The following is a 24,200-nucleotide window of genomic DNA, read 5'->3' as shown; positions in this document are numbered from 1 at the left end:
GTTCAAGGTTTAGAGCTTTGGGTTTTTTTGAGACGGAGTCTTGCTCTGTCACCCAGGCTGGAGTGCAGTGGCACAATCTCAGCTCACTGCAACCTCCACCTCCTGGATTCAAGCAATTCTCTTGCCTTAGCCTCCTGAGTAGCTATGATTACAGGCACCATGCCCAGCTAAATTTTGTATTTTTAGTAGAAATGAGTTTCCCATGTTGGCCAGGTTGGTCTTGAACTCCTGACCTCAGATGATCTGCCCACCTCAGTCTCCCAAAGTGCTGGGATTACAGGCAGGAGCCACCATGACCATCCCAAGCTTTGTTTCTTTAAATCTTGCCTCCCACTATGCACAAAGCCTTAGTTTCAGATCACAGCATGGGGGGAATTTGGGAGGAAGAAAATTTGAATAACAACAATATTGATGTTGGCAAGGATGTGGAAAAAAGGGAACTCTTTTTTGTTGTTGTTGAGACGGAGCCTCACTCTGTTGCCCAGGCTGGAGTGCAGTGGCGCAACCTCGGCTCACTGCAACCTCCACCTCCCAGGTTCAAGATTCTCTTGTCTCAGCCTTCCAAGTAGCTGGGACTACAGATGCCCACCACCACTCCCAGCGAATTTTTTGTATTTTTAGTAGACACAAGGTTTCACTATTTTGGCCAGGCGGGTCTCAAACTCCTGACCTTAAGTGAGCCACCTGCCTCGGCCTCTCAAAGTGCTGGGATTACAGGCATGAGCCACCTCACCCAGCCGAAAAGGTAACTCTTATACACTGTCAGGGAACTGTAAATTAGTACAACCTCTATGCAAGACAATACAACAATTTCTCAAAGAACTACAATAGAACTAACATGCACTCCAGCAATACCACTACCTAGTATCTACCCAAAGGAAGAGCAATCATTACATCAAAAAGGTACCTGCACCGGTGCGTTTCCCATAGCACTATTCACAAAGCAAAGATATTGAATCAACCTAAGCACCCATCAACAGATGATTGGATAAAGAGAATGTGGCACATATACACCGTGGAATACTACTGGGTCATAAAAAAGAATGAAATCATGTCTTTTGCAGCTACACGGATGGAACTGGAGGCCATTAAGTAAAACAAGTCAGACACAGAAAGACAAATACTGCACATTCTCACTTCTAAGAGGGAGCTACATAATATGTACACATGGGTGCAGAGTGTGGAATGGTAGACAACTGCAACTCCGAAGAGTGAGAGGGTGGGGGTAGATGCACAGAGACGACTGCATGAGTACAATGTGTGTTGTTTATGTGAATGGATACCCTGAAAGCCCTGACTTCACCACTACACAATCTATGCATGTAATAAAATTACATTCGCACCCATAAATTTATACACATTAAATAAATAAACATTATTTTAAAATCCTGGAGAAATTCAGACCAGACCCAGAAGACCATGCTATGTTGCCGCCACCTGGTGGTAATATACCTGCATAGAGCAGTGCCTCCCCAAATTCCCAAATTCCCAAATCCCCTGCTTCTGGAGAGCATCAAAGATAAAGAAAAGATGTACTTACACTACTGAACTGAACACTTACAAATGGTTAAGATGATACATTGTTATGTGCTTTAACCATGATTAAAACACATAGATGGCCGGGTGAGGTAACTCACGCCTGTAATCTCAGCATTCTGGGAGGCCAAGGCGGGTGAATCACTTGAGGTCGGGGTCAAAACCAGCCTAGTCAACATTGCAAAACCCCGTCTCTACTAAAAACACAAAATTAGCTGGGCATGGTGGCACATGCCTGAAATCTCAGCTACTTAGGAGGCTGAGACAGGAGAATCTCTTGAACCTGAGAGGTGGAGATTACAGTGAGCTAAGATCCCACCATTGCACTCCAGCCTGGGCAACAAGAGGGAAACTCCGTCTCTACCAAAAAAAAAAAAAAAAAAAAAAAGCGTATATAAAAGTGTAAAATAAATAAAAGTATAAAATAGGTCGGGCATAGTGGCTCACACCTGTAATCCCAACACTTTGGGAGGCTGAGGCAGGCGGATTGCTTGAGCCCAGGAGCTCAAAAACAGCTTGGGCAACATGCTGAAACCACATCCCTACAACAACAAAAACAACCAACCAAACAAAAAACACTGTAAAGCCCTATCTCTAAAAAAAAAAAAAAAATTAGCTAGGTCGTGGTGGTGTGTACCGGTAGACCCAGCTACTCGAGAGGCTATGGTGGGAGGATTGAGTGAGCCCCGGTAGGTCGAGGCTGCAGTGAGTCGTGATCAAGCCACTGCACTCCATGTTCCATCTGATTTCCACTCTATGCTGATTCCAGTGGGCTACAGAATACATGTGGCCAACCCACCCTGTGTATCCCAACAACAATGTACAATTGGACCCTGGCATTAACCTCTTCTAACATTTCACCCTAACTAACGTTGCCCAGAGTGGAGCGCAGTGGTATGATCTCAGCTCACTGCAACCTCCGCCACCTGGGTTCAAGCAATTCTTCTGCCTCAGCCTCCTGAGTGACTGAGACTACAGGCGCCCACCACCACACCTGGCTAATTTTTTTTTTTTTTTTTTTTTAGTAGAGATCGGTTTCGCCATGTTGGCCAGGCTAGTCTTGAACTCCTGACTTCAGGTAATCCGTTCACGTTGGCCTCACAAAATGCTGGGATTACAGGTGTGAGTCACCACACCCAGTCTGATTATGTATTTTTTTTTTTTTTTGAGATGGAGTTTTCACTCTTGTTGCCCAGGCTGGAATCTAATGGCACGATCTCAACTCACTGCAACCTCCATCTCCTGGGTTCAAGTGATTCTCCTGCCTCAGACTCCCACGTAGCTGGGATTACAGACGCCTGCCACCATGCCCGGCTAATTTTTGTATTTTTAGTAGAGACACGGTTTTACCATATTGGCCAGGCTGGTCTTGAACTCCTGGCCTCATGATCCGCCCGCCTTGGCCTCCCAAAGTGCTGGGATTACAGGCATGAGCCACCACGCCCAGCCTTAAGTCTTTTCTTACTAACAAAATTTGTATATTGATGGGGTAGCAATGTGTTCCCTCAATAATATTACAATACAACTTATAAACTTACATTTCCCAGCCTCCTTTAAAGATAAGTCTAAGGAAAAGTGGTTGGGAAGGACTTCTAGAAAGACTCCTCTTCAAAAAGGGATAGACAATGGTTTGCGAAAGTCATTTTTTTCTTTTTTCTATTTTTGTTTCATTTCTCTTTTCACTGTGTTTTCTAGTTTATTTTTAAAATTTGTATTTACCCTTTCTTCTTCCTACTTTCTGCTAGTTGGAATGGAATGTGAATGTGATGGCTGGAATTCCAGAAGCCATCTTGGACTATGAGGTGACCTTTTTTTTTTTTTTTTTTTTTTTTGAGTTGGAGTTTCGCTCTTGTTACCCAGGCTGGAGTGCAATGGCGCGATCTCAGCTCACTGCAACCTCCGCCTCCAGGGTTCAGGCAATTCTCCTGCCTCAGCCTCCTGAGTAGCTGGGATTACAGGCATGCGCCACCATGCCCAGCTAATTTTTTGTATTTTTAGTAGAGACGGGGTTTCACCATTTTGACCAGGATGGTCTCGATCTCTTGACCTGGTGATCCACCCGCCTCGACCTCCCAAAGTGCTGGGATTACAGGCGTGAGCCACCGCGCCCGGCTGAGGTGACCTTAAGGTTGAAGATTAATTGGAGGACAGTGGAGCAGAAAGATGGAGGCCTGATGAACTTGAAGTCACCATTTTAGCCCTGGTTTACCCATCTCTGAAATTATTTAATCTGACAGAGCAATAAATTTGTTTTGTCCCAGCTACAATTGTTTTAGGACTTGGCTATGTCACAGATCTAAAACCCACTTGATTTACTCCTGCAATCAAAATATTACATTGACATAGAAAAGACAACAAATAAATCAGTGGAATAAAACAGAAAATCCAGAAACAAATTCAACTGTTTCTGCGGACCTGAGATATGAAAGTTTACAATTCAAGTCAGTTGGAGAATGTTTTATTTACTAAATATAACTGCTGACATGCTGGCTGTTTGTCAGGAATAAAACAAAACTAAATCCTTCCTCACATCACAGATAAGATTAGTTCTAGGTGGATAAGGGATCTAAAGGCAAAATGTAAAGTAATTAAATAAACAAAAATTGGAAGAATATTTGCATAAACTTAGGTCGAGGAGACCGTATTAAGCAAAGCAGGAAACCTAAAACCCATAAAGGAAAAGAATTGTACAATGTTGTGTGGTAGATAAAAACCAGGAAGTCAAAAGATAGGCTGGGAAAAATACATATGTAACACATTTGTATTTATTTGATATTTATTTGTATTTATTGATAGTAAATATTTGAGGCTTAAGGGTGTGAACCCTGAAAGAGCCAATCCTTCATGATGGATCCTCTGTGCAAATATGAATCCCTTAAGGTGGGTTCCTAAAATTGGTTTCTGTTTTTTGAGACAGGATATTGCTCTGTCGCCCAGGCTGGAGTGCAGAGAGGTGATTTTGACTCACTGAAGCCTCGACCTCCCAAACTCAAGCGATCCTCCTGCCTCAGCCCCGGACTAGCTGGGATCACAGGCATCTGCCACCGTGGCTGGCTAATTTTTTTGTAGAGAAGGGGTTTCGCCATGTTGCCCAGACTGATTTTGAACTCCTGGGCTCAAGTCATCCGCCCACCTCGGCCTCCCAAAAGTGCTGAGATTACAGGCGTGAGCCAACGCGCCAGGTCTGGGATGGATATTTTTAAGGCTCCTGATACATATTGCTAAACTCTTCTCTAGAAACGCTCTACCAGTCTACCATTCCACCATCAGAGTATGACGCCTACGGTTGAGATTTTTAGCTCAAATAATTATGATGTATTTCAAGGGGAAATCTTGAAATATTTAACTCTTCTCATCTTAAACTCTCTTTTAGTGACCTACCTTTACTCCCAAGCCTCGGTGGGGAATTCCCAGTCACCCACTGGGAATCTCTACCTGGAAATCCCAGAGGCACTCAAACGTAACGTGTCCAAAACTAAATTATTTCTGTCACCTTCCCACCTCATATCCCCCCCCAAATGCTCCAGATTCAGAAAAAATACCCAGCACTGTGGCTGGCACCACGGTCAGATTCCCTACTGAAGCCATTCTTCTCGGATGAACCACGGGCACAACAGGCAGGGATGACAAGGGCAACGGAGAAGGGGGTACAGTAAGTTTGAGACAGTCGAACGCACGCCAGCGCACAACGGAACAAGGAAAAAGAGTGACGAACATAAGCCACTGAGCTTCACCGAGCAGCCAATGCCCAGAAAACAGGTATCTGCCATTAGCACACAGACTCAGTTTCCTTACAAGTAACCCAAGCGCTTCGCGGGTCACACCCGACCTTCTCGCCCAGCGAGAAAGAACTGCGCAGCCGCCGGCGGGCTGGCCGCTAGGCGCGTGCGTAGAATCACCTACACGCCCGCTAGTGCGCACGCGCCCTGGGCCGCGCGTGCGTGCGTGGGGTCCGGGAGGATGAGCCCCGGAAAGCAAGGGAAAGGGGTGGGGTTGGAGCAGGGTCTCGCGCATGCGTGCGCTGCACGAACCATTTGGCGGGTTTTTCCTGGCCACTCTTGTCTGTTACCGTCACTGAGAAGCTCTGGCGTAGCTTTTAGGAAGCGGGACGTTCTCCCCAGGAAAGCGTCCTCTTGAGATTTCTGCTCCCTCCAGGGCGTTTGGGGGCCACACCTTCATTATTTTAAAAAGAGTATTTATCTGTGGCCAACGGCCGGGGCCTTCTGACAGTGTGAGGTCTTGCTTGGGCTAGTTGATCACCTCCAGCCACGGTCCGCGGAGAGTGGAAGGATAAGAAGCCGAGGGTTTCTTGGGCGCAGGTCGGAGCTGGGTAGACCCACTTCCCGGCCCCCGGCTTGGGCGACCATGTCCGTGTCGCCCAAGCAGCTGGCGGAGGAGCTGCAGATCTTCGGCCTAGACTGCGAGGAGGCTCTGATTGAGAAATGTGAGTCCCGCGCCCTAGCGGTGCTCCACGCTCTCGCCCGGGTTCCTCGGCGCGCAAAACCGAAAGGGTAGCGGTTCCAGTTTCCACCTTCCCTTGAGCTGAGTTCTCGGTGGCTGTGAGATGAAGAATCAAACTGAGTTTTGAGATTTAGGATGTGGGGACTTTGAAATGCCCACTGGGTACCAATTGAATGCCAAATGAAAAATAAGAATATGCAGCACGATTTTAAACCAACTCGAAGTTCCCGAAAGGTGGAATTGGCATGTGCTAGATCGAAACGAGGCTCGGGTGGCACCTGAGTTTGGAAATTGTTGACACCCTGGTAAAGAAGCAAGAGGTGTGGGGGTTTTGATATGCAGCTTTTTATTCTTGGCTCCTCCCTTTTCAGCCTACACCTTAAACCCCTGCTGATCCATCAGTTCTCTCATCAGAGCTGTTGGTGGTATGTACAAATATGAATCCCTTGAGGTGGGTTCCTAAAATTGAATTTGAGCTTTGGAAGGAGCTTTAGGGAGCTTGTTGGCTCCCTCTGTTTACAGATGGAGAAACAGACAAGGAAAGCTAATTGCCTGAGTTGTCTGTGAAGCCAGGTGTCCTGCCGCAGAGTGCAGTGCTCCATTATAGGAGTACTTCATGTTGGTCAAGCTGTAGAGCAGTGTAAGGAGTTATTTGAAGCAAAGCTTAGGAGATGTGGAAGTTCTAGAATCGGTATAAATGTGCACCTGCCTTAACCACTCAACACTTTGAACTTCTTATATATAAAAAGAGAATGCAAGCATGTTAGTTTATGGTGAGAAATTCCTTTCAGAAACCAGAATACTTCAAGTCTTTATGCCCAGGGCCCTCTTTTTTTTTTTTTTTTTTTTTTTTTGAGACAGAGTCTTGCTTTATCTCCCAGGCTGGAATGGAGTGCAGTGGCACGATCTCAGCTCACTGCAGCCTCCACCTCTGGGGTTCAAGCAACTCTCCTGCCTCAGCCTCCCAAGTAGCCGGGATTACAGGCACCTGACACCAGGCCCGGCTAATTTTTTGTTGTTGTTGTTTTTGTTGGCCAAGGCTGGTCTTGAATTCCTGACCTCAAGTGATCCAACCACTTCAGCCTCCCAAAGTACTGGGATTACAGGCATGAGCCGCTGCCTGGCCCTTCACTTTTTAAAAGTAAGCTTAAGTGGAAAACCTCTTATTGTGAGAAATTTACATAGTAAGCATTAAATCAACACAAGAGTAATTAGTTATGTGAACCAAATTTGTAAAGGCTTCAGGCCAAGATGCCAGTTGCTTCCATCTCACGTAGGGCTAAACTGGCGTGGCTTTGTAATTGTGGGCTTTGGATCATCAGTAGCCTCAATGGCACCTTAATGTTGCCTGACGGTCAACTGTATTTCCCTGGTCTCTCTTTTTTTTTTTTTTTTAATTTTTGACATGGAGTCTCGCTCTGTTGCCAAGCTGGAGAGTAGTCGGTGGCATGATCTCAGCTCACTGCAATCTCTGCCTCCTGGCTTTAAGCGATTCCTTTGCCTCAGTCTCCTGGGTAGCTGGGACTACAGGCGTGCACCACCAAGCCTGGCTAATTTTTTGTATTTTTAGTAGAGACAGGGTTTCACCATGTTGGCCAGGATGATCTTGATCTCCTGACCTCATGATCCACCTGCTGCAGCCTCCCAAAGTGCTGGGATTACAGGCGTGAGCCACCGCGCCTGGCCCTTTTTTTTTTCTTTTTTGAGATGTAGTCTCCCTCTGTCACCAAGGGTAGGGTACAATGGTGTGATCTTGGCTCACTACAGCCTCTACTTCCCAGGTTCCAGCGATTCTCCTGCCACAGCTTCCTAGGTAGCTAAGATTACAGGTCCACGTCACCACACTCGGCTCCTTTTTGTATTTTTAGTAGAGAGATGGTGTTTCACCATGTTGGCCAAACTGATCTTGAACTCCTGACCTCACGTGATCCATCCACCCTGGCCTACCAAAGTACTGGGATTACAGGCATGAGCCACCATGCCCAGCCCCTTGTCTCTTCACTCTGAGTCTTCCAGATTACTATTTTCCACCTTCTCCTCTTTTAACATCCTTCTGTCCCACCCTCACTCTCAGCTGACAAACTTCTATTTTTTGCTGAAAAAAAAAAAAAAAAATAGAAGCATTAGAAAACTTCTGTCAGCCACCACCATTACGTCTCACTGACCCATATTTGTGGCATATACCTAGCCTTCTTTCCTATTACAATGAATAAACTTCCATATTCCTAGCAAAATCCAAGCCCTCCACTTGAGTGCTAAACCCCATTCCTTCTCACCTAATTAAGGACATCACTGGTAATTCTCCTCTTACATATTTTCTATTTTTCTCTTTACAATATTTTTTTCCTACTAGTATAGAAATATGCTTCCAATCCTGCCTTTAAAATACTCTGTTGACCCTACTTCCCACTCCCAGTTCTCTCCTTCCCAATTACAACAGACCTCAAAAGGGTCTTGCCATCTTTTTTTTTACTTGAAGTTCTGGGGTACATGTGCAGAACATGCAGGTTTGTTACATAGGTATACACGTGCCATGGTGGTCTGCTGCACCTATCAACCTGTCATCTACATTAGGTATTTCTCCTAATGCTATCCCTCCCTTAGCCCTCCAACTCCCTGCCATCCCTCCCCTATCCCCCACCCACTGACAGGCCCAGGTGTGTGATGTTCCTTTTCTTGTGTCCATGTGTTTTCATTGTTCAACACCCAGTTATAAGTGAGAACATGTGGTGTTTGGTTTTCTGTTCTTGTGTTTTCTCATTCAGTTTGCTGAGAATGATGGTTTCCAGTTTCATCCATGTCCCTGCAAAGGACATGAACTCATCCTTTTTTATGGCTGCATAGTATTCCATGGTGTATATGTTCCATATTTTCTTTATCCAGCCTATCATTGATGAGCATTTGGGTTGGTTCCAAGTCTTTGCTATTGTGAACAGTGCCGTAGTAAACATAGGTGTGCATGTATCTTTTAATAGGATGATTTGCAATCCTTTGGGTATATACCCAGTAATGGGATTGCTGGGTCAAATGGTATTTCTAGATCCAGATCCTTGAGGAATTGCCACACTGTCGTCCACAATGGTTGAACTAATTTACACTCCCACCAACAGTGTAAAAGTGTTCCTATTTTTCTACATCCTCTTCAGCATCTGTTGTCTCCTAGTTTTTTAATGACTGCCATTCTAACTGGCGTGAGATGGTATTTCAATGTGGTTTTGATTTGCATTTCTCTAATGACCAGTGATGATGAGCTTTTTTTTCATATGTTTGTTGGCTGCATAAATGTCTTACTTTGAGAAGTGTCTGTTCATATACTTCACCCAAAAATATGGAACGCTTCACAAGTTTGCTTGTCATCCTTGCAGAGGGGCCATACTAATCTTCTCTGTATTGTTCCACTTTTAGTATATGTACTGCAGAAGCGAGCACGGGTCTTGCCATCTTTAAATGTTTCCTCCTTAAATCCATTTCAGTAAGTTCTTTTGTTGCCACCACTTCTCTATTCCAGGTTACCAATCACCTTCACCTTGCTAAAAACTGGTGATGAATTCTCAGTCCTCGTCTTGAATTAGCAGCGGCACTTGACTGTTTGTCATTTTTTCTTTTTTTAAACACATTTTTCTTTTACCATCTTAGACGCTACTCGTTTTTCGTTTTCTTTTTTTCTGAGACAGGGTCTTGCTCTGTTGCCCAGGCTGGAGTGTAACGGTCAAATCACAGCTCACTGCAGCCTCAACCTTCTTGGCTCAAGCATCTTTCCACCTCAGCTCCCAAGTAGTTGGAACTACAGGCACGTGCCACCAAGCCCAGCTAATTTTTGTATTTTTTGTAGAAACAGGGTTTCATCATGTTGCCCAAGCTGGTCTCGAATTCCTGGGCTCAAACAATCTGCCCACCTCAACCTCCCAAAGTATTGGGATTATAGGCGTGAGGCACTGCACCTGGCTTACTCCTAGTTTTTCTTCAGCTTTGCTTGTGTCACCACTTCTCAGGCTTTGCAGATTCGTCCTCAGAGGCCCTAAGGCACCCCAAGACTGAAGTCTGGGATCTTTTCTCCCTTCTAGATACACTCACTCCCTTGTTGATCTCACCTGGGGTCTCATAGCTTTATATCCCAAGTATTTACTGACGGTTCCCAAATTTATATCTTAGCCTGGACCTCTTGCCCGAGCTTCAGGCTGGTCTTTTCAACAACCTACTGTCTCCAGTTGTATGTCTAAATGGCATCTCAAATTCTGCATGTCTAAAACTAAGCTCTTATCTCCTCTCTCTCCCCAGAATAGTTCCTCCTGCTCTTTTCCCCATCTCAGATAATAGGGACACCACTCTTGCTATTGTACAGGCTAAAAATATCAGCATCATCCTTGACTTCTTTTTTTCAGTCCTTACCTTCAGTTAGCAGATCCCACTGGCTTTACTTTCAGTTTGTAAAGTCCTATCCAGAGTTCAACCACTTCTCGCCATCTCCACTGCCGCCATCTTGGTCAAGCCACCATCATCTCTTACCTGGGCTTTGCCATGATTCTCTTAATTGGTCCCCCTGATTTTGCCCTCATCCCCATCTGTCTCCCCCCAGTAGTAAGCTTTGTGAGGACAAGGATGCTTCTGTCTTGTTTCTCATTAGCCCAAAACAATGCCTGGCACTAATAGATTCTGCATAAACATTGATTGAGTAAACAGGATTATTTATGCTTTTTGAGGTGAAAGCTGCAATAAATTAACTGAGTTTTTACTTGTCCAATTTTCCTTCCTACAGTGGTAGAGCTTTGTGTTCAGTATGGACAGAATGAGGAGGGAATGGTAAGTGAGCTTATAGCCTTCTGCACCAGCACACATAAAGATGGCCTTACCTCAGAGATCCTGAACTCTTTTGAGCATGAGGTAAGAACAAAATGAAAGCAAACTAATAATGTGATTCTCCATTTCTGCTCTACAGGGGAGGCATTGTGATATGTTGGGAAGACAGTGGGATTTTGAGTCCGACCTGGATTCCAGGCCCACTATGAGCTTGGACCAACTTCTTAGTTTCCCTGAGCCTCAGTTTCCTCTTCTGTCATTGGGTCTAATAATCTGTATTTTTTATGATTGTTAAAAGAATTAAATGAGAATGGGCTGGGCATGTTGGCTCACACCTGTAATCCCAGCACTTTCGGAGGCTGAGGCGAGTGGATCACCTGAGGTCAGGAGTTCGAGGCCAGCCTGGCCAACATGGTGGAACTATGTTGACTAAAAATACAAAAAATTAGCCGGTCATGGTGGCACACGCCTGTAGTTGCAGCTACTCGGGAGGCTGAGGCAGGAGAATCACTTGAACCCAAGAGGCAGAGGTGGCAGTGAGCTGAAATTACACCACTGCACTCCAGAGCCTGGGCAACAGAGCAAGACTCCATCTCAAGAAAAAAAATAATACAAGAATTAAATGAGAATGGACATAAAGCACTTAAAACTATGCCCAGCAGGTGATAAGTCTTCACCAAATAATTGGTATTATTAGGATTGTTATGTGTTACAGACAGTCATGGGATATCTTGTTTTTAGTCTGTATATATCTTAATTCTTTGAGGAACGTTATATCTTTGATTATATTTTGAAGACCTTTTATTATCTCAAGGCTTTGGAAAATGCTTCCGCTACTATTTGACTATGAAGTAATGTATTCACTATCTTTTCTTTTTCAGTTTCTGAGCAAAAGATTGTCCAAAGCCCGGCATAGTGCCTACAAGGACAGTGGCCATGCGGGAGCTAGAGACATTGTTTCCATTCAAGAGCTGTATCCTTTCTGTGGAAGCTCTTTGCATCAAGCTACATGTTGTATTTTATAATTTGTCTATAGTTGCATATGTAATTTAAAAACAAATAATAAGGCCAGGCGTGGTGGCTGATGCCTGTAATCCCAGCACTTTGTGAGGCTGAGGCAAGCAGATCACCTGAGCCCAGGAATTCATGACCAGCCTGGGCAACACAGTGAAACCCCATCTCTACCAAAAGTATACATTTTTTTCTTCTTTTTTTTTTTTTGAGATGGAGTTTTGCTCCTTTTACCCAGGCTTGAGTACAGTGGCGTGACCTCGACTCACTGCAGCCTCCACCTTTCAACTTGAAGTGATTCTCTTGCCTCAGCCACCAGAGTAGCTGGGATTACAGGTTTGTGCCGTCATGCCCAGGTAATTTTGACTTTTTGTTGTTGTTGTTGTTAAGTAGAGACAGGGTTTCACCGTGTTGGACAGGCTGGTCTCAAACTCCTGACCTCAGGTGATCTGCCCGCCTCAGCCTCACAAAGTGCTGGGATTACAGGCATGAGCCACTGTGCCCGGCCAAAGCACAAATTTAAAAAAAAGATTAGTTGGGCGTGGTGGTACACACCTGTAGACCCACCTAGTTGGGAGGCTGAGGTGGGAGAATCGCTTGAACCCAGGAGACAGAAGTTGCAGTGAGTCAAGATTGCACCACTGCACTTTAGCCTGGGTGACAGAGGAAACCCCATCTCAAAAAATAATAATATTAACAATAATTGTAAAACTCACCTAATATTGAGATTTCTTATAACAATCAGCTGTTGCCTTATATGAGGGTTTATTATGGTTTTTCTTAACCAGTGTTCTTAGAATTGAAGTGGAAGAAGAAGAGGAAATCCTCTTGAACTCGTATACCACACCCTCAAAGGTAAGTAAACAGTGTTTTACAAGTAGCATTTTAAAATAGGTTATCACAACATTTGAAGATCTGAGGGAAAAAAAATCAACCACTCTCATGCATTTCCTACTATATTTCCTCTTATATAGCTTCTTTTCTGATCATATATCTAAATGTTTTACGTAACGGCAGTACTTATAAACATATAGCTATCCTGCTTTTCTCAGCACACCATGAAACATTTCTGTAACTGTAATTACTGCATAATTTCCCTTTTTAAATAGTTGCATAGTTTTATTCTATGATTGAATAATTCAGTTATGTGTCAGATCCCAGTGTGAAAGCCCAAGTAGGGTGGTGAAAAAGCATTGCCTTCAAAGTCTGAGTCAGAAGCCCTAGGTGGCCTTGAGTGAGTTGTTTTATCTCTGAGCCACTGTTTCCTTATTCATAATATCAGGATTCATTCATTCAGTTATCCAGCAACAACTAGGTACTGCACTGGACACTGGGTAAACAATGGGAAATGAAACAGACGTGGATGGGCTCTGCCCTCAGGAAGCTGACAGCCAGTGCACAATATTCCCCAGCTTGGAGGACTTGAAGAGGAAGTGACTAGTTAAAGCACCAGGCCCTATGCAATATATTCAGTAGTAGTAATTATTCTTTATACTAACTAAATAAATTTCTAGAAATTCATGAACATGGAGTGAGTCAAAGTAAATTACATCATAAGAAAGAAGGTAAGGGCTGGGTGCAGTGGCTCATGCCTGTAGTCCCAGCACTCTGTGAGACCAAGGCAGAAGGATTTTGAGCCCAAGAGTTTAAGAGTGAGACCTCACCTCTATAAAAATAATTTTTTTTTTAAAGTTGGGTATGGTGGTGCACACCTGTAGGTCCCAACTACTTGGGAAGCTGAGGTGGCAAGATCACTTGAGCCCAAGAGGTTGAGACTTCCATGAGCAGAGATCATGCCACTGCTCTACAGCCTGGGTGACAAAATGAGACAGTGTCTCAAGAAGAAAGAAGGCAAATAGTTTAGATATGCCTGTGGAGAGCAAGAAAGCCAAAAATGTGCCTTATGAAGTTACTAACACAAAACCAGGTACATATAATGTTAAAATAAATAATTAGGTGTTTGTTAGAGTTTCTTCAGATTGGAGAGACTAATTCATTTGATTTTCCCCATAAAGTAGTTTTCTGAGTCCATATCCCAGTGAAGGACACCTCCATTCTTCCATTGATTCAGGCCAAGAGCCTTGGAAACCTCCTTGAATCCTTATTCTCTCACACCCCACATCCAGCATATTCCTGTCATCCCTCTCCGGGATCTGGCCACCTCTTGCCACTTCCACAGCCACCACCAGGTCCACTGCTACCACCAGGTTCACAGCATCATTGTCTCCTTCTGAATGATTGGGACAGCCTCCTACCTAGCCCTTGGCTTCTTTCTTTCATGTCTACCTCTAACCGACTCTACCCAGAAGCCAGAGTGCTCTTTTCCAGCGAAAGGTCAGGTTTTCTTGCTCACATTTCTCCCACTGGCTTTCCATCTTTACTCCTAATACCCAAAGTTTGAACCAGCATGTGTGAACTTCTGTAGGAGCTGGCCCCCTCCTCCCTCTGTCCTCTTTCCAGACTCTCCCTTGCTCTCTGCTTCTCCCATGCCAAATGTATGTCCACTTCCTATGTCTCCTTGTTAGAGGGAACAAGCCTGCCTAAAAGAACAAACACCTTCCTCTATTTTATTTTCTTCCTTTATTTTTATCCATGGGACTTATTACCACCAAACATGTGTATACTTACTTACTTTTTTTTTTTTTTTTTTTTTTTTTTTGAGATGGAGTCTTGCTCTGTCACCCAGGCTGGAGTGCAGTGGCGCAATCTCGGCTCACTGCAACCTCTGCCTCCTGAAATTCAAGCGATTCCTGTCTCAGCCTTCTGAGTAGCTGGGATTACAGGCGCATGCCACCATGCCCGGTTAATTTTTGTATTTTTAGTAGAGACAGTGTTTCACCATGTTGGTCAGGCTGGTCTCAATCTCTTGACCTCATGATCCGCCTGTCTAGGCCCCCCAAAGTGCTGGGATTATAGGCATGAGCCACTGCACTTGGCCTATACTGGCTTTTATGTTTTAGTCTGACTTCCCTCCATTAGAATGGAATCTCCTTGAGAACGGAGACTTTGTTTTTACTTGCTGCTGTTTTCCCAGCACCCTGGCACGTTAATAGTTGTTGAAAGACCTCTGAATAAGGGAGTATGGTTGGCTCTCTAGGTAGGATCTGAATTGCAATACCAACGGGACCACCGCAGTTTTATTGGGTTGACAGCTTCACAGATCTAGAATTTCATCTAATTTGTCTATGTATTCAGAATTGATCATATTCTTAGAGTCTGACTCATGGTAACCCAGCTCTCAGTAGACTGATGCATAAGCCAGGTGCAAAAGTAGATACCCTTCCAATGACTGCAATCCCATATTTAGGATGCCCCATTCTTGCTATGGAAGTACTTGGGAGACTAAATTGTGAGTCGAAATTTGTTACTGTGAGGCTGGGTACAGTGGCTCATGCCTGTAATCTCAGCACTTTGGGAGGCCGAGGCGGGTGGATCACTTGAGGTCAGGAATTCGAGACCAGCCTGGCCAACGTGGTGAGACCCCATCTCTACTCAAAATAAAAAATTAGCTGGGCATGGTGGTAGGTGCCTATAATCCCAGCTACTTGAGAGTCTAAGCCAGGAGAACCACTTGAATCCAGGAGGCAGAGGTTGCAGCGAGCCAAGATCATGCCACTGCAGGACTCCATCTCAAAAAAAAAAAAAAAAAAAAAGTTTGTGACTGTGAATTCCACACTAAATGAGTTGGATTGAAAGGTTGAGCAAACAATATATGTCTGGCCTAGAGATATGTAAAATACTTAGAACAGTACCCATCATATGGAAATTGTTCAGTCACTGTTGGGGCATGCATCAATGGCAGCATGATAAAATAGTCAAAGTGTGAATATTGGCCTTTCCACGCAAACAGTGCCAGGCTGAGGTTGCCTGACCCTTGTCAGGTCTTGGGAACAGGTGTCCCTCTGCTATAGAGGTAATTACGATATGTCAGTGATTTTAGCTTACCACTATTAAGCCTTTCACCTGTGCAGCTGACAACTGTTCTTTTGCCTCCATGTTCACCATAAATCTGCTTATGATTTGGCTGCCATGTGCCCTAACAGGAGAGAATGTGTTAGCATGAGGACTTGGCGTTCCCATACGCTTGGCAATTATATTTCTAGTAAATTAATAAACTGCCATCCTTGGTTATAATTTGATTTTCTCTGTGGGTATGAGAATGTGCTTACCCTCAGATATAAAAATAAGGTATCATTGGTGACTACATTTCTCACTAGAAATTATGAAACATGCCAGGCACGGTAGCTTGTGCCTGCAATCCCAGCACTTTGAGAGGCCAAGATGGGCGGATCACCTGAGGTCAGGAGTTTGAGACCAGCCTGGCCAACGTGGTGAAACCCCGTCTCTATTAAAAATATAAAAATATTAGCCAGTTGTGGCGGCAGGTGCCTGTAATCCCAGCTACTCAGGAGGGTGAGGCAGGAGAATTGCATGAACCTGAGAGGCAGAAGTTGCAGTGAGCTAAGATCGTGCCACTGCACTCCAGCCTAGGTGATAAGAGTGAAACTCTGTCTCAAAAAAAAAAGTAGATGAAACCGTCTAGGTGTGGTGGCTCACGCCTGTAATCCTAGCACTTTGGGAGGCTGTGAAGCAAGTGGATCATCTGAGATTAGGAGTTTGAGACCAGTCTGGCCAACATGGTAAAACCCTGTCTCTACTAAAAGTACAAAAATTAGCTGAGCGTGGTGGAACATGCCTGTAATACCAGCTACTTGGGAGGCTGAGGCAGGAGAATCCCTTGAACCAGGGAGACGGAGGTTGCAGTGAGTCGAGATCATGCCACTGCGCTCCAGCCTGGGTGACAGAACAAGACTCCATCTCAAAAAAGAAAAGAAGAAACCAGCATTAAGTGTTAATAATGAATCTTATGAACTTGGTTAAAGGGAGCGCATCCCTGAGAACCAGGACTGGAGTTAGTGAACACTATTAACTTTTACCACGGAGGCTAGGACTAGAACACCAAACTATGCCTTGTTTACCAAAGTGCCATCACCTTGCCATGTCCTGCGAGACAGACTGTCATTCTCTCAAAATATCATCCCTGCCCCACAGCATTGGCCCTAGAGTACCGTAGCACACTGTATATTAGGAGAATATTTTTGGGAGCTAGTTTGAGGAAATGTATTAAAATTATAAATTCTTTTTTTATTATTATGAAAAAAAAGACTGAGTGTCACTATGTTGCTGAGGCTGGTCTTGAACTCCTGAGCTCAGGTGATCCTCCTGCCTCAGCCTCCCAAAATGCTAGGATTACAGGCATGAGCCACCATGTCTGGCCAAAATCATAAAATCTTTTCTATCCTTTGACCCAGTAATTCTCCCTAGGGAAGCAAACAAACAAAAAATGTCTTCTGAAGAAATAATTCGACGTGATGGGAAAAGCTGTATGCATGAAAATGTGCATTTTAGCATTATTTTATTTTTTAAATTTAAAATCTTAATTTGCCAAATCACTTTTCCCCTGAGAATCAGCATTACTTATCACTGAAAATTGCAGGCAACCCATAATCCAGCAATAGAGAAGTAATTATGTAAATAATTGTAGGTCAATTTAATCAAATAACATAGCTACTAAAACGGATAAAGATCTGTAGTCCCAGCACTGTGGGAGGGCAGGTGGATCACCTGAGGTCAGGAGTTTGGGACCAGTCTAACCAACATGGCAAAACCCCATCTCTACTAGAAATACAAAATTAGCATGCCTATAGTCCCAGCTACTTAGGAGACTGAGACAGGAGAGTTGCTTAAACCCTGGAGGCAGAAGTTGAAGTGAGCCAAGATTGCACATTGCACTCCAGGCTGGGCAACAAGAGCGAAACTCCATCTCAAAAAAAAAAAGGATAAAGATTGTGCCAGGTGCGGTGGCACATGTGTGTAATCTCAGCATTTTGGGAGGCCAAGGTGAGTGGATCACTTGAGGTTAGGAGTTCAAGACCAGCCTGGTCAAATTGGCGAAACCTCATCTCTACCAAAAATACAAAAATTATCTGATTGTGGTGGCGGGCACCTGTAATCCCAGCTACTTGGGAGGCTGAGGCAGCAGAATCTCTTGAACCCAGGAGGCGGAGGTTGTAGTGAGCTGAGATCTTGCCACTGTGCTAAAAATGTAATAATTTGGGGAAATGTTCATAATTAATACCGAGTGAAAAAATCAGTACATAAAACTTAGATTTATATTTAAACTAAGATTAGGCCGGGCGCGGTAGCTCAAGCCTGTAATCCCAGCACTTTGGGAGGCCGAGGTGGGTGGATCACGAGGTCAAGAGATCAAGACCATCCTGGTCAACATGGTGAAACCCCGTCTCTACTAAAAACTACAAAAAATTAGCTGGGCATGGTGGCGCGTGCCTGTAGTCCCAGCTACTCAGGAGGCTGAGGCAGGAGAATTGCCTGAACCCAGGAGGCGGAGGTTGCGGTGAGCCGAAATCGCGCCATTGCACTCCAGCCTGGGTAACAAGAGCGAAACTCCGTCTCAAAAAAATTAAATAAATAAACTAAGATTATGACTATAATTTTTATATTTGTAATTTTAATATGCAAATTATAAGCCACCACACCTGGCTTTTTTTTTTTCTCCCCAGACATGAGGTCTCGCTGTTGCCCACGCTGGTCTCGAACTCCTGGGCTGAGGCAATCCTCCGACCTTGACCTCGCAAAGTGCTGGGATTACAGGCATGAGCTGTTACCCCTGGCCTAGAAAGATATTAAAATACTATTAAGGAATATTCAAAACTAGTTATTATATCAGGGTAGTAGAATAAGGGATTTGTTTTTTAAATTCGTTTTCCATTGCAGCTGCCTAATGATGATTTTGAATCTGTTCTCTGGTGCTTTGTCCTGCAGTTGCCACCAGTTGACCACTTGGCAGTATAACTTCTTAAACTCTCAGCCAGGAGGAGCCCTAGGGCAGGGAAAGCTGCAGATGAGTTGGCTTCCTGGCTGCTATCCAAGCTAGGATTTCGTGTTTTCTCTAGTACAGTCAGTTATCTTCGACTTTAGGGAGCAATAGGTCTCTGGACTATAGGTTTTATCTTCCATTCTGGGCTTATCTTTGGATTCTTGTTGATGAGTCAGAAAAAAGGACCATCAATGAGGTGTTTGCTAGTTCTTCAAGTATGAGCTCAGCTTTGTTATCTGGTTGGAGTCATTTCCTTTGAAAATGTGTGGTAGAGTTTGCCAAAGTAAGTAGTAATGTGGTCTCATTCCTTCTCAGGAAGATATGTGCCTGTAGATCAAATCTATGCATTGCAGAACTCAGATCTGTTTGAAAACAAAGAGAGGTGGGGACAGAAAGTAAACATACAAAAGATTTGGCAGCACAGATTACCTGCCTGGTGGTCCTTTTTGGCAGTTTTTCATAATTGCCTTCAAAATAGGGACAGTGTCCTGAATGTTGGTCACATGTGTTGAAGATTTCTTTTGAGATTGTGCTTCATGGTGACCTCCTGGGATCAGGGGACTACCAGGTTGCCTAAGGAGGGGTGAACCAGCCCAGGTCAGAAATGGAGCAGGTCAAAACTCCTGTGCTGATCAGTAGTGGGATCGCGCCTGTGAATAGCCACTACACTCCACACTGGGCAACACAGTGAGACTCCGTCTCAAAAAAGAGAGAGAGAGAGAGAGAGTTGATGCTTGGATGATGGGGCCTGAAAAAAGAGAACCCACCCAGTCCTATTTTGTGCCTTCATTTGGACATGCTCTCCCTTTTCTTCCAAGGAACTATACCCTGAATTAGTATTGAGTCTAGTATGACTGAGATTTTGTTTTCTTTTTCTTTCCCTAGGGTTCTCAGAAGCGAGCTATCTCCACCCCAGAAACCCCCCTAACAAAAAGGAGTGTGTCAACTCGTAGCCCCCATCAGCTCCTCTCACCATCAAGTTTCTCTCCAAGGTATGGATCATAATCAATTCAGGTGCCATAAAGCAGGCCCCCCCTCCCCTTTCTCTGGCTGTCTGATGAAGGCTAACAGCAAAGTTACTTATTAACTATAGGTGGGCGTGTACATCTGCAGTAGATTGGCTGAAAAGCCTATTGCTGTCTGTCTTCCTTGCTTTCCCTTTCTCTATGGAAAATTACTGTTTCTTACCGTAATTAAGGAAACTCACTTTCCACCTACTTTTCTATGGCTCATTTCCGAGATCAGGAACTGATATCTTCTATTGAAAACAACCTGTCTATTCAGAAGCCTAAGAATCTTAACAGGTCTTGTCAGTAGAGGCAAGTAGGTTTCCACCTGCTTCTGTTAGTTTGTGTTTTGTTGGGTTTCTTTTTCTTTTCATCTAAAGTGTTTATTTTTTAAAAAGAAAAGCACATATCTTTGTTCATGATGTTTCGCAACCTGTTATTGTTTCTTACTCAGGTTACAACTAGTTTCTGAGAGTTTTCTTGTCACTGTGAATCTGCACTGACTTAATTGGTATTTTGTCCCTCTGCCCCCATTGCACATAAATCCACAAAGATCATACGTAATTTTTTGAAATCCGTAAATGACACGTATTAGAGAATTCCATAGGCAAGAGCTCTGCTGAGTAGATGGGTTTTTAGGAGCTTCCACATCAAGATGAGGCTCAAGAACAGTAGTATTAACCCTTTGGGGAAACACCAACTGCCAGGAGTCACTACCTCTACTTGGATCACTTCTAGATGAACCAGAGCTTAAAATTTTTCAGCTCTATCACTTTTTTTTTTTTTTTTTTTTTTTGAGATAGAGTCTCACTCTGTCACTGAGGCTGGAGTGCAGTGGCGCCATCTTGGCTGACTGCAACTTCTACCTCCCAGTTCAAGCGATTCTCCTGCCTCAGCTTCCCAAGTAGCTGGGACTACAGGTATGTGCCACCACATCTGGCTAATTTTTGTATTTTTAGTACAGACAGGGTTTTACCGTGTTGTCCAGGCTGATCTCACACTCCTGACCTCAGGAGATCCACCTGCCTTGGCTTCCCAAAGTCCTAGGATGACAAGCATGAGCCACAGTGCCCAGCCTTTTCAGCTCTATAACTTTAGAAAGGTGGTGATAGAAGCTCTGCAGTCATTCAAGATGAGTGGTCATTGGATTGTTTTTCCTTTCTTTTTTTTTTTTTTTTAAAAAAAAAAAAAGATAGTCTCGCTCTGTCACCAGGCTGGAGTGCAGTGGTGTGACCTCGGCTCACTGCAACCTCAGACTCCCTGGTTCATGTGATTCTTCTGCCTCAGCCTCCTGAGTAGCTGGGATTACAGGCACGCACCACCATGCCCAGCTAATTTTTGTATTTTTAGTAGAGATGGAGTTTCACCATGTTGGCCAGGATGGTCTCAATCTCCTGACCTCATGATCCACACGTCTCGGCTTCCCAAAGTGCTGAGATTATAGGCGTGAGCTACCGCGCCCAGCCTTTTTTTTTTTTTAAGATAGGCTTTCACTCTGTTGCCCAGGGTGGATGCAGTGGCACGATCCTAGCTCACTGTAGCCTTGGCCTTCCAGGCTCAGGTGATCCTCCTACGTCAGCCTCCTAAGTAGCTGAGACTACAGACATATGCTACCAAGCCCAGCTAATTTTTGTAGAGACAGGGTTTCACTATGTTGCCCAAGCTGGTCTTGAACTCCTGGCCTCAAGCAATCTGCCCACCTCAGCCTCCCAAAGTACTGGGATTACAGGCATAAGCTACCACGCCTGGCAGTATTTGGATTTTGAAGGACAATTTTACTTTAGGGTGGTCTACTGCTGCTTTGGGGAGTTCTCAGACTTTTTGGAAGAAAGCTTTCTAGACTTAACAAGAGCATCTTTGCAACCTGGTATATAGGGATGGTTCATATAGACATGCCAGGACCATTTCAGGAGTTATATTCTCCAAATGTAAATACAATCCTCTGAAACCTGTCGAACTGTTTGCAGCTGGCCTCATGTGAGCATCTTGTTGCATTAAAGGGCCTGCTATAATGGGTGACTCCTGAGCTTCCCAGGGAAGAGCTTGGAGAAGTTGGCAAAATGCTGCCTAGTAATTTTTTAATGTACACTAATAAAGCTGACAGCAGAAACTGGTTTTGTAATTTACGAAAATAACTTCTAAATTATTCAGGTAGAGGTGGCACTGGAGATTGAGATAATTAATTGAGCTCATTTTCTGTAGCCTCTCTGTGGAAAGAAAGAATGATGGCATTAATTGCAGTGGTGCCCCACATAAAACTGGTTCCTACAGAGTTTCAGTGCGTTAAACAAAGCCTGTTTTAAAGAGACCTCTCTATACAATGTGTTTACAACCAGAGAGTTAGAAGACCTTGCTGTCATCTAAGCATATCAGCAATATCCATGTGTTCTTGAGAGGTGTAATTTACTGTCAGGGAGTGGAAATGTGAGAACTTGGCAGTTGAGCCTGGAAAAATGGGAACATTTGCACATCAGCAGACTGTTAATTCATTACTTCTCTACCTCCATAGACACTAGGGAAAGCTGATTAATTTTAACTTCATTTGATTGTTTCTACCTTGAACTATATTGTGAGTTTTATATATGCTCAGCAAGTTTGGCTTATCCACAGTTCCAGGCTCAGATGATGTTCTAATAAGCACTAAAAATTCATAAGAAGAAAAAAATGGTATTTGAAGTTTGCCTTTTCATCAAGTCAGAGTTTGGAGATTTTTTTTTGCCTTGCTTAGTTTTAATCCCAAGATAACGACAACCTTTTAAAATACGTTTCTGTCTCTAAGCTTCTCTAAAAATGTTTGGTATTCTTCAGCCTGGTATTCCTCAACCCTTCATTCCTGAAATTCCTTAAAGGTCTGGGTATGTCCCACCTCGTAAAACTGATTCAATTTATAAATTACGAGGCTACATTCCTTTTCTCCAGTCCCCATTTCCAAAAGAACCTCATTTGATTCCCCTCTCCCTTTAGGTATGAACACAGTAATGTTAATCTGTTTTTGCTTCCAATTAGTGCTACTCCCTCCCAGAAATATAACTCAAGAAGTAACCGAGGAGAAGTGGTTACCTCCTTTGGCTCAGCACAGGGAGTGTCTTGGTCTGGGAGAGGAGGAGCTGGAAACATCAACCTGAAGGTCTTGGGGTGTCCAGAGGCACTAACTGGGAGCTACAAATCCATGTTTCAGAAGCTCCCAGACATTCGAGAAGGTGATTGTTTTTCCCTTTGAAATTCTGGTGGATATAAAGCCACCTGGAAGGGTTTAGAGTAACAAAGCTTCAGCTAGGCTGGTAGAACAAGTTCCAAAGTTGTCTTTGAATATACGAGTTGGTAGATTTTCTCATGGAAGTCCTAGTAATGGAGGGACACTGGCGATACTATCAGTAATTGTCCCAATTCACTTCACTTTGCTTAAAAAGCACATGACCATTCCCAGCAGCAAAAACTTGAACAATGTAAAGGAATTCAACTTAAAGATAGTCGTGCCTTCTTCCTTAGAAGCGTTCTTCAGGTTGGCCTTGACTTGCCTAAAACCTCAGTGAGGACCTGAGTAAAGGGCAGACTTGGGGATGGGGTGGGGTCCATGCTGATTCCCTGGGATTGTGCTATGGGGTCTCCTGTGGCCAGATGGAAGGCCAGATTCAGCAACCAAATATCGGGAAATTGGCAAGGGTTTTAGAAGGTTTAAACTGGCCAGATGTCGCAGGCACCCTTCCTGCTTCTATAAAATGACTGACTTTAATATTTTACAATGTGCTGTATTTTCTCTTCTTGGCAAGTGAAATGTCTTAAACATAATAATTTTTTTCCACTTCTGGGATTGCAGTTCTGACCTGTAAGATAGAAGAACTTGGCAGTGAACTCAAGGAACATTACAAGATTGAGGCTTTCACTCCTTTGCTAGCCCCAGCACAAGTAAGAGTTGTTCCAATAGTTCTTACTAATTAATATTAAATTTTAAAATTGATGACCAAGAGGCACCCTTGTTGCTTCCTTTTTCACTTCTTGTCTGTGTTCTAGTTTGAACATCGATCTTGGTTGAATTTGGGAAAATGGGCCCTTCTGAAGAAAGATTTGTAAGTGCTGTCTGGTTTTGTGACAGTGCATTATTTTCTTCCCACCTGGATTAGGGTCTTGCACATAAGCAGAGACTGAAGGCCTTGTTTCCCTTGGTGGCGAGACAGGTAGCTCCCCGGGGATTTCCCACAAATAGAAGCATTCAAGTATTGAGATAAAAGGACAGCAGCGAGGGAGGGGTTTTCAGAGTCTTGTTCTCTAGGCAATGACTCACAGTCTCCCCTGGTTTTTTAGTCTCTTGTTATAGACAAACTGCTGCCAGTAGTATCTTTATATCATAGTTTAATCTGGTGTATGTACCAGTGCTTTCTCTCTAGAACATTTTCTAATCTAAGGGGAAATGTGTTCTAGAAGTTTCTTTAAAGTACCTTTGTCAATGTTTACATTGAAAGAATGACCAGTTGGGGAAGTGATGCAGAACT

At 43.9% G+C, this 24,200-nt stretch overlaps 1 protein-coding gene and 1 non-coding gene across 2 annotated transcripts in view; one reads left to right on the top strand and one right to left on the bottom strand.

Annotated features, from left to right (window-relative positions):
• The first annotated feature begins 5,410 nt into the window (after positions 1-5,410).
• The window catches only part of POLA2 (DNA polymerase alpha 2, accessory subunit), a 32,375-nt gene continuing 13,585 nt past the window's right edge, over positions 5,411-24,200 (top strand). Inside the window, 7 exon segments of the mRNA XM_032282867.1 lie at positions 5,411-5,980; positions 10,754-10,878; positions 11,676-11,767; positions 12,603-12,660; positions 19,589-19,695; positions 22,717-22,910; positions 23,528-23,616. Coding sequence (XP_032138758.1) covers positions 5,902-5,980; positions 10,754-10,878; positions 11,676-11,767; positions 12,603-12,660; positions 19,589-19,695; positions 22,717-22,910; positions 23,528-23,616 — 744 coding nt within the window. The 5' untranslated portion in view covers positions 5,411-5,901.
• LOC116555251 lies at positions 9,320-9,426 on the bottom strand. Its single transcript, XR_004270450.1, has one exon. It is a non-coding gene; the product is annotated as a U6 spliceosomal RNA (small nuclear RNA).

Source organism: Sapajus apella, unplaced genomic scaffold (genome assembly GCF_009761245.1).
Source record: "Sapajus apella isolate SASKATOON/1434 unplaced genomic scaffold, GSC_monkey_1.0 scaffold14, whole genome shotgun sequence".
Taxonomy (NCBI): Eukaryota; Metazoa; Chordata; class Mammalia; order Primates; family Cebidae; genus Sapajus; species Sapajus apella.
This window is presented reverse-complemented; position numbering and strand designations above follow the sequence as displayed.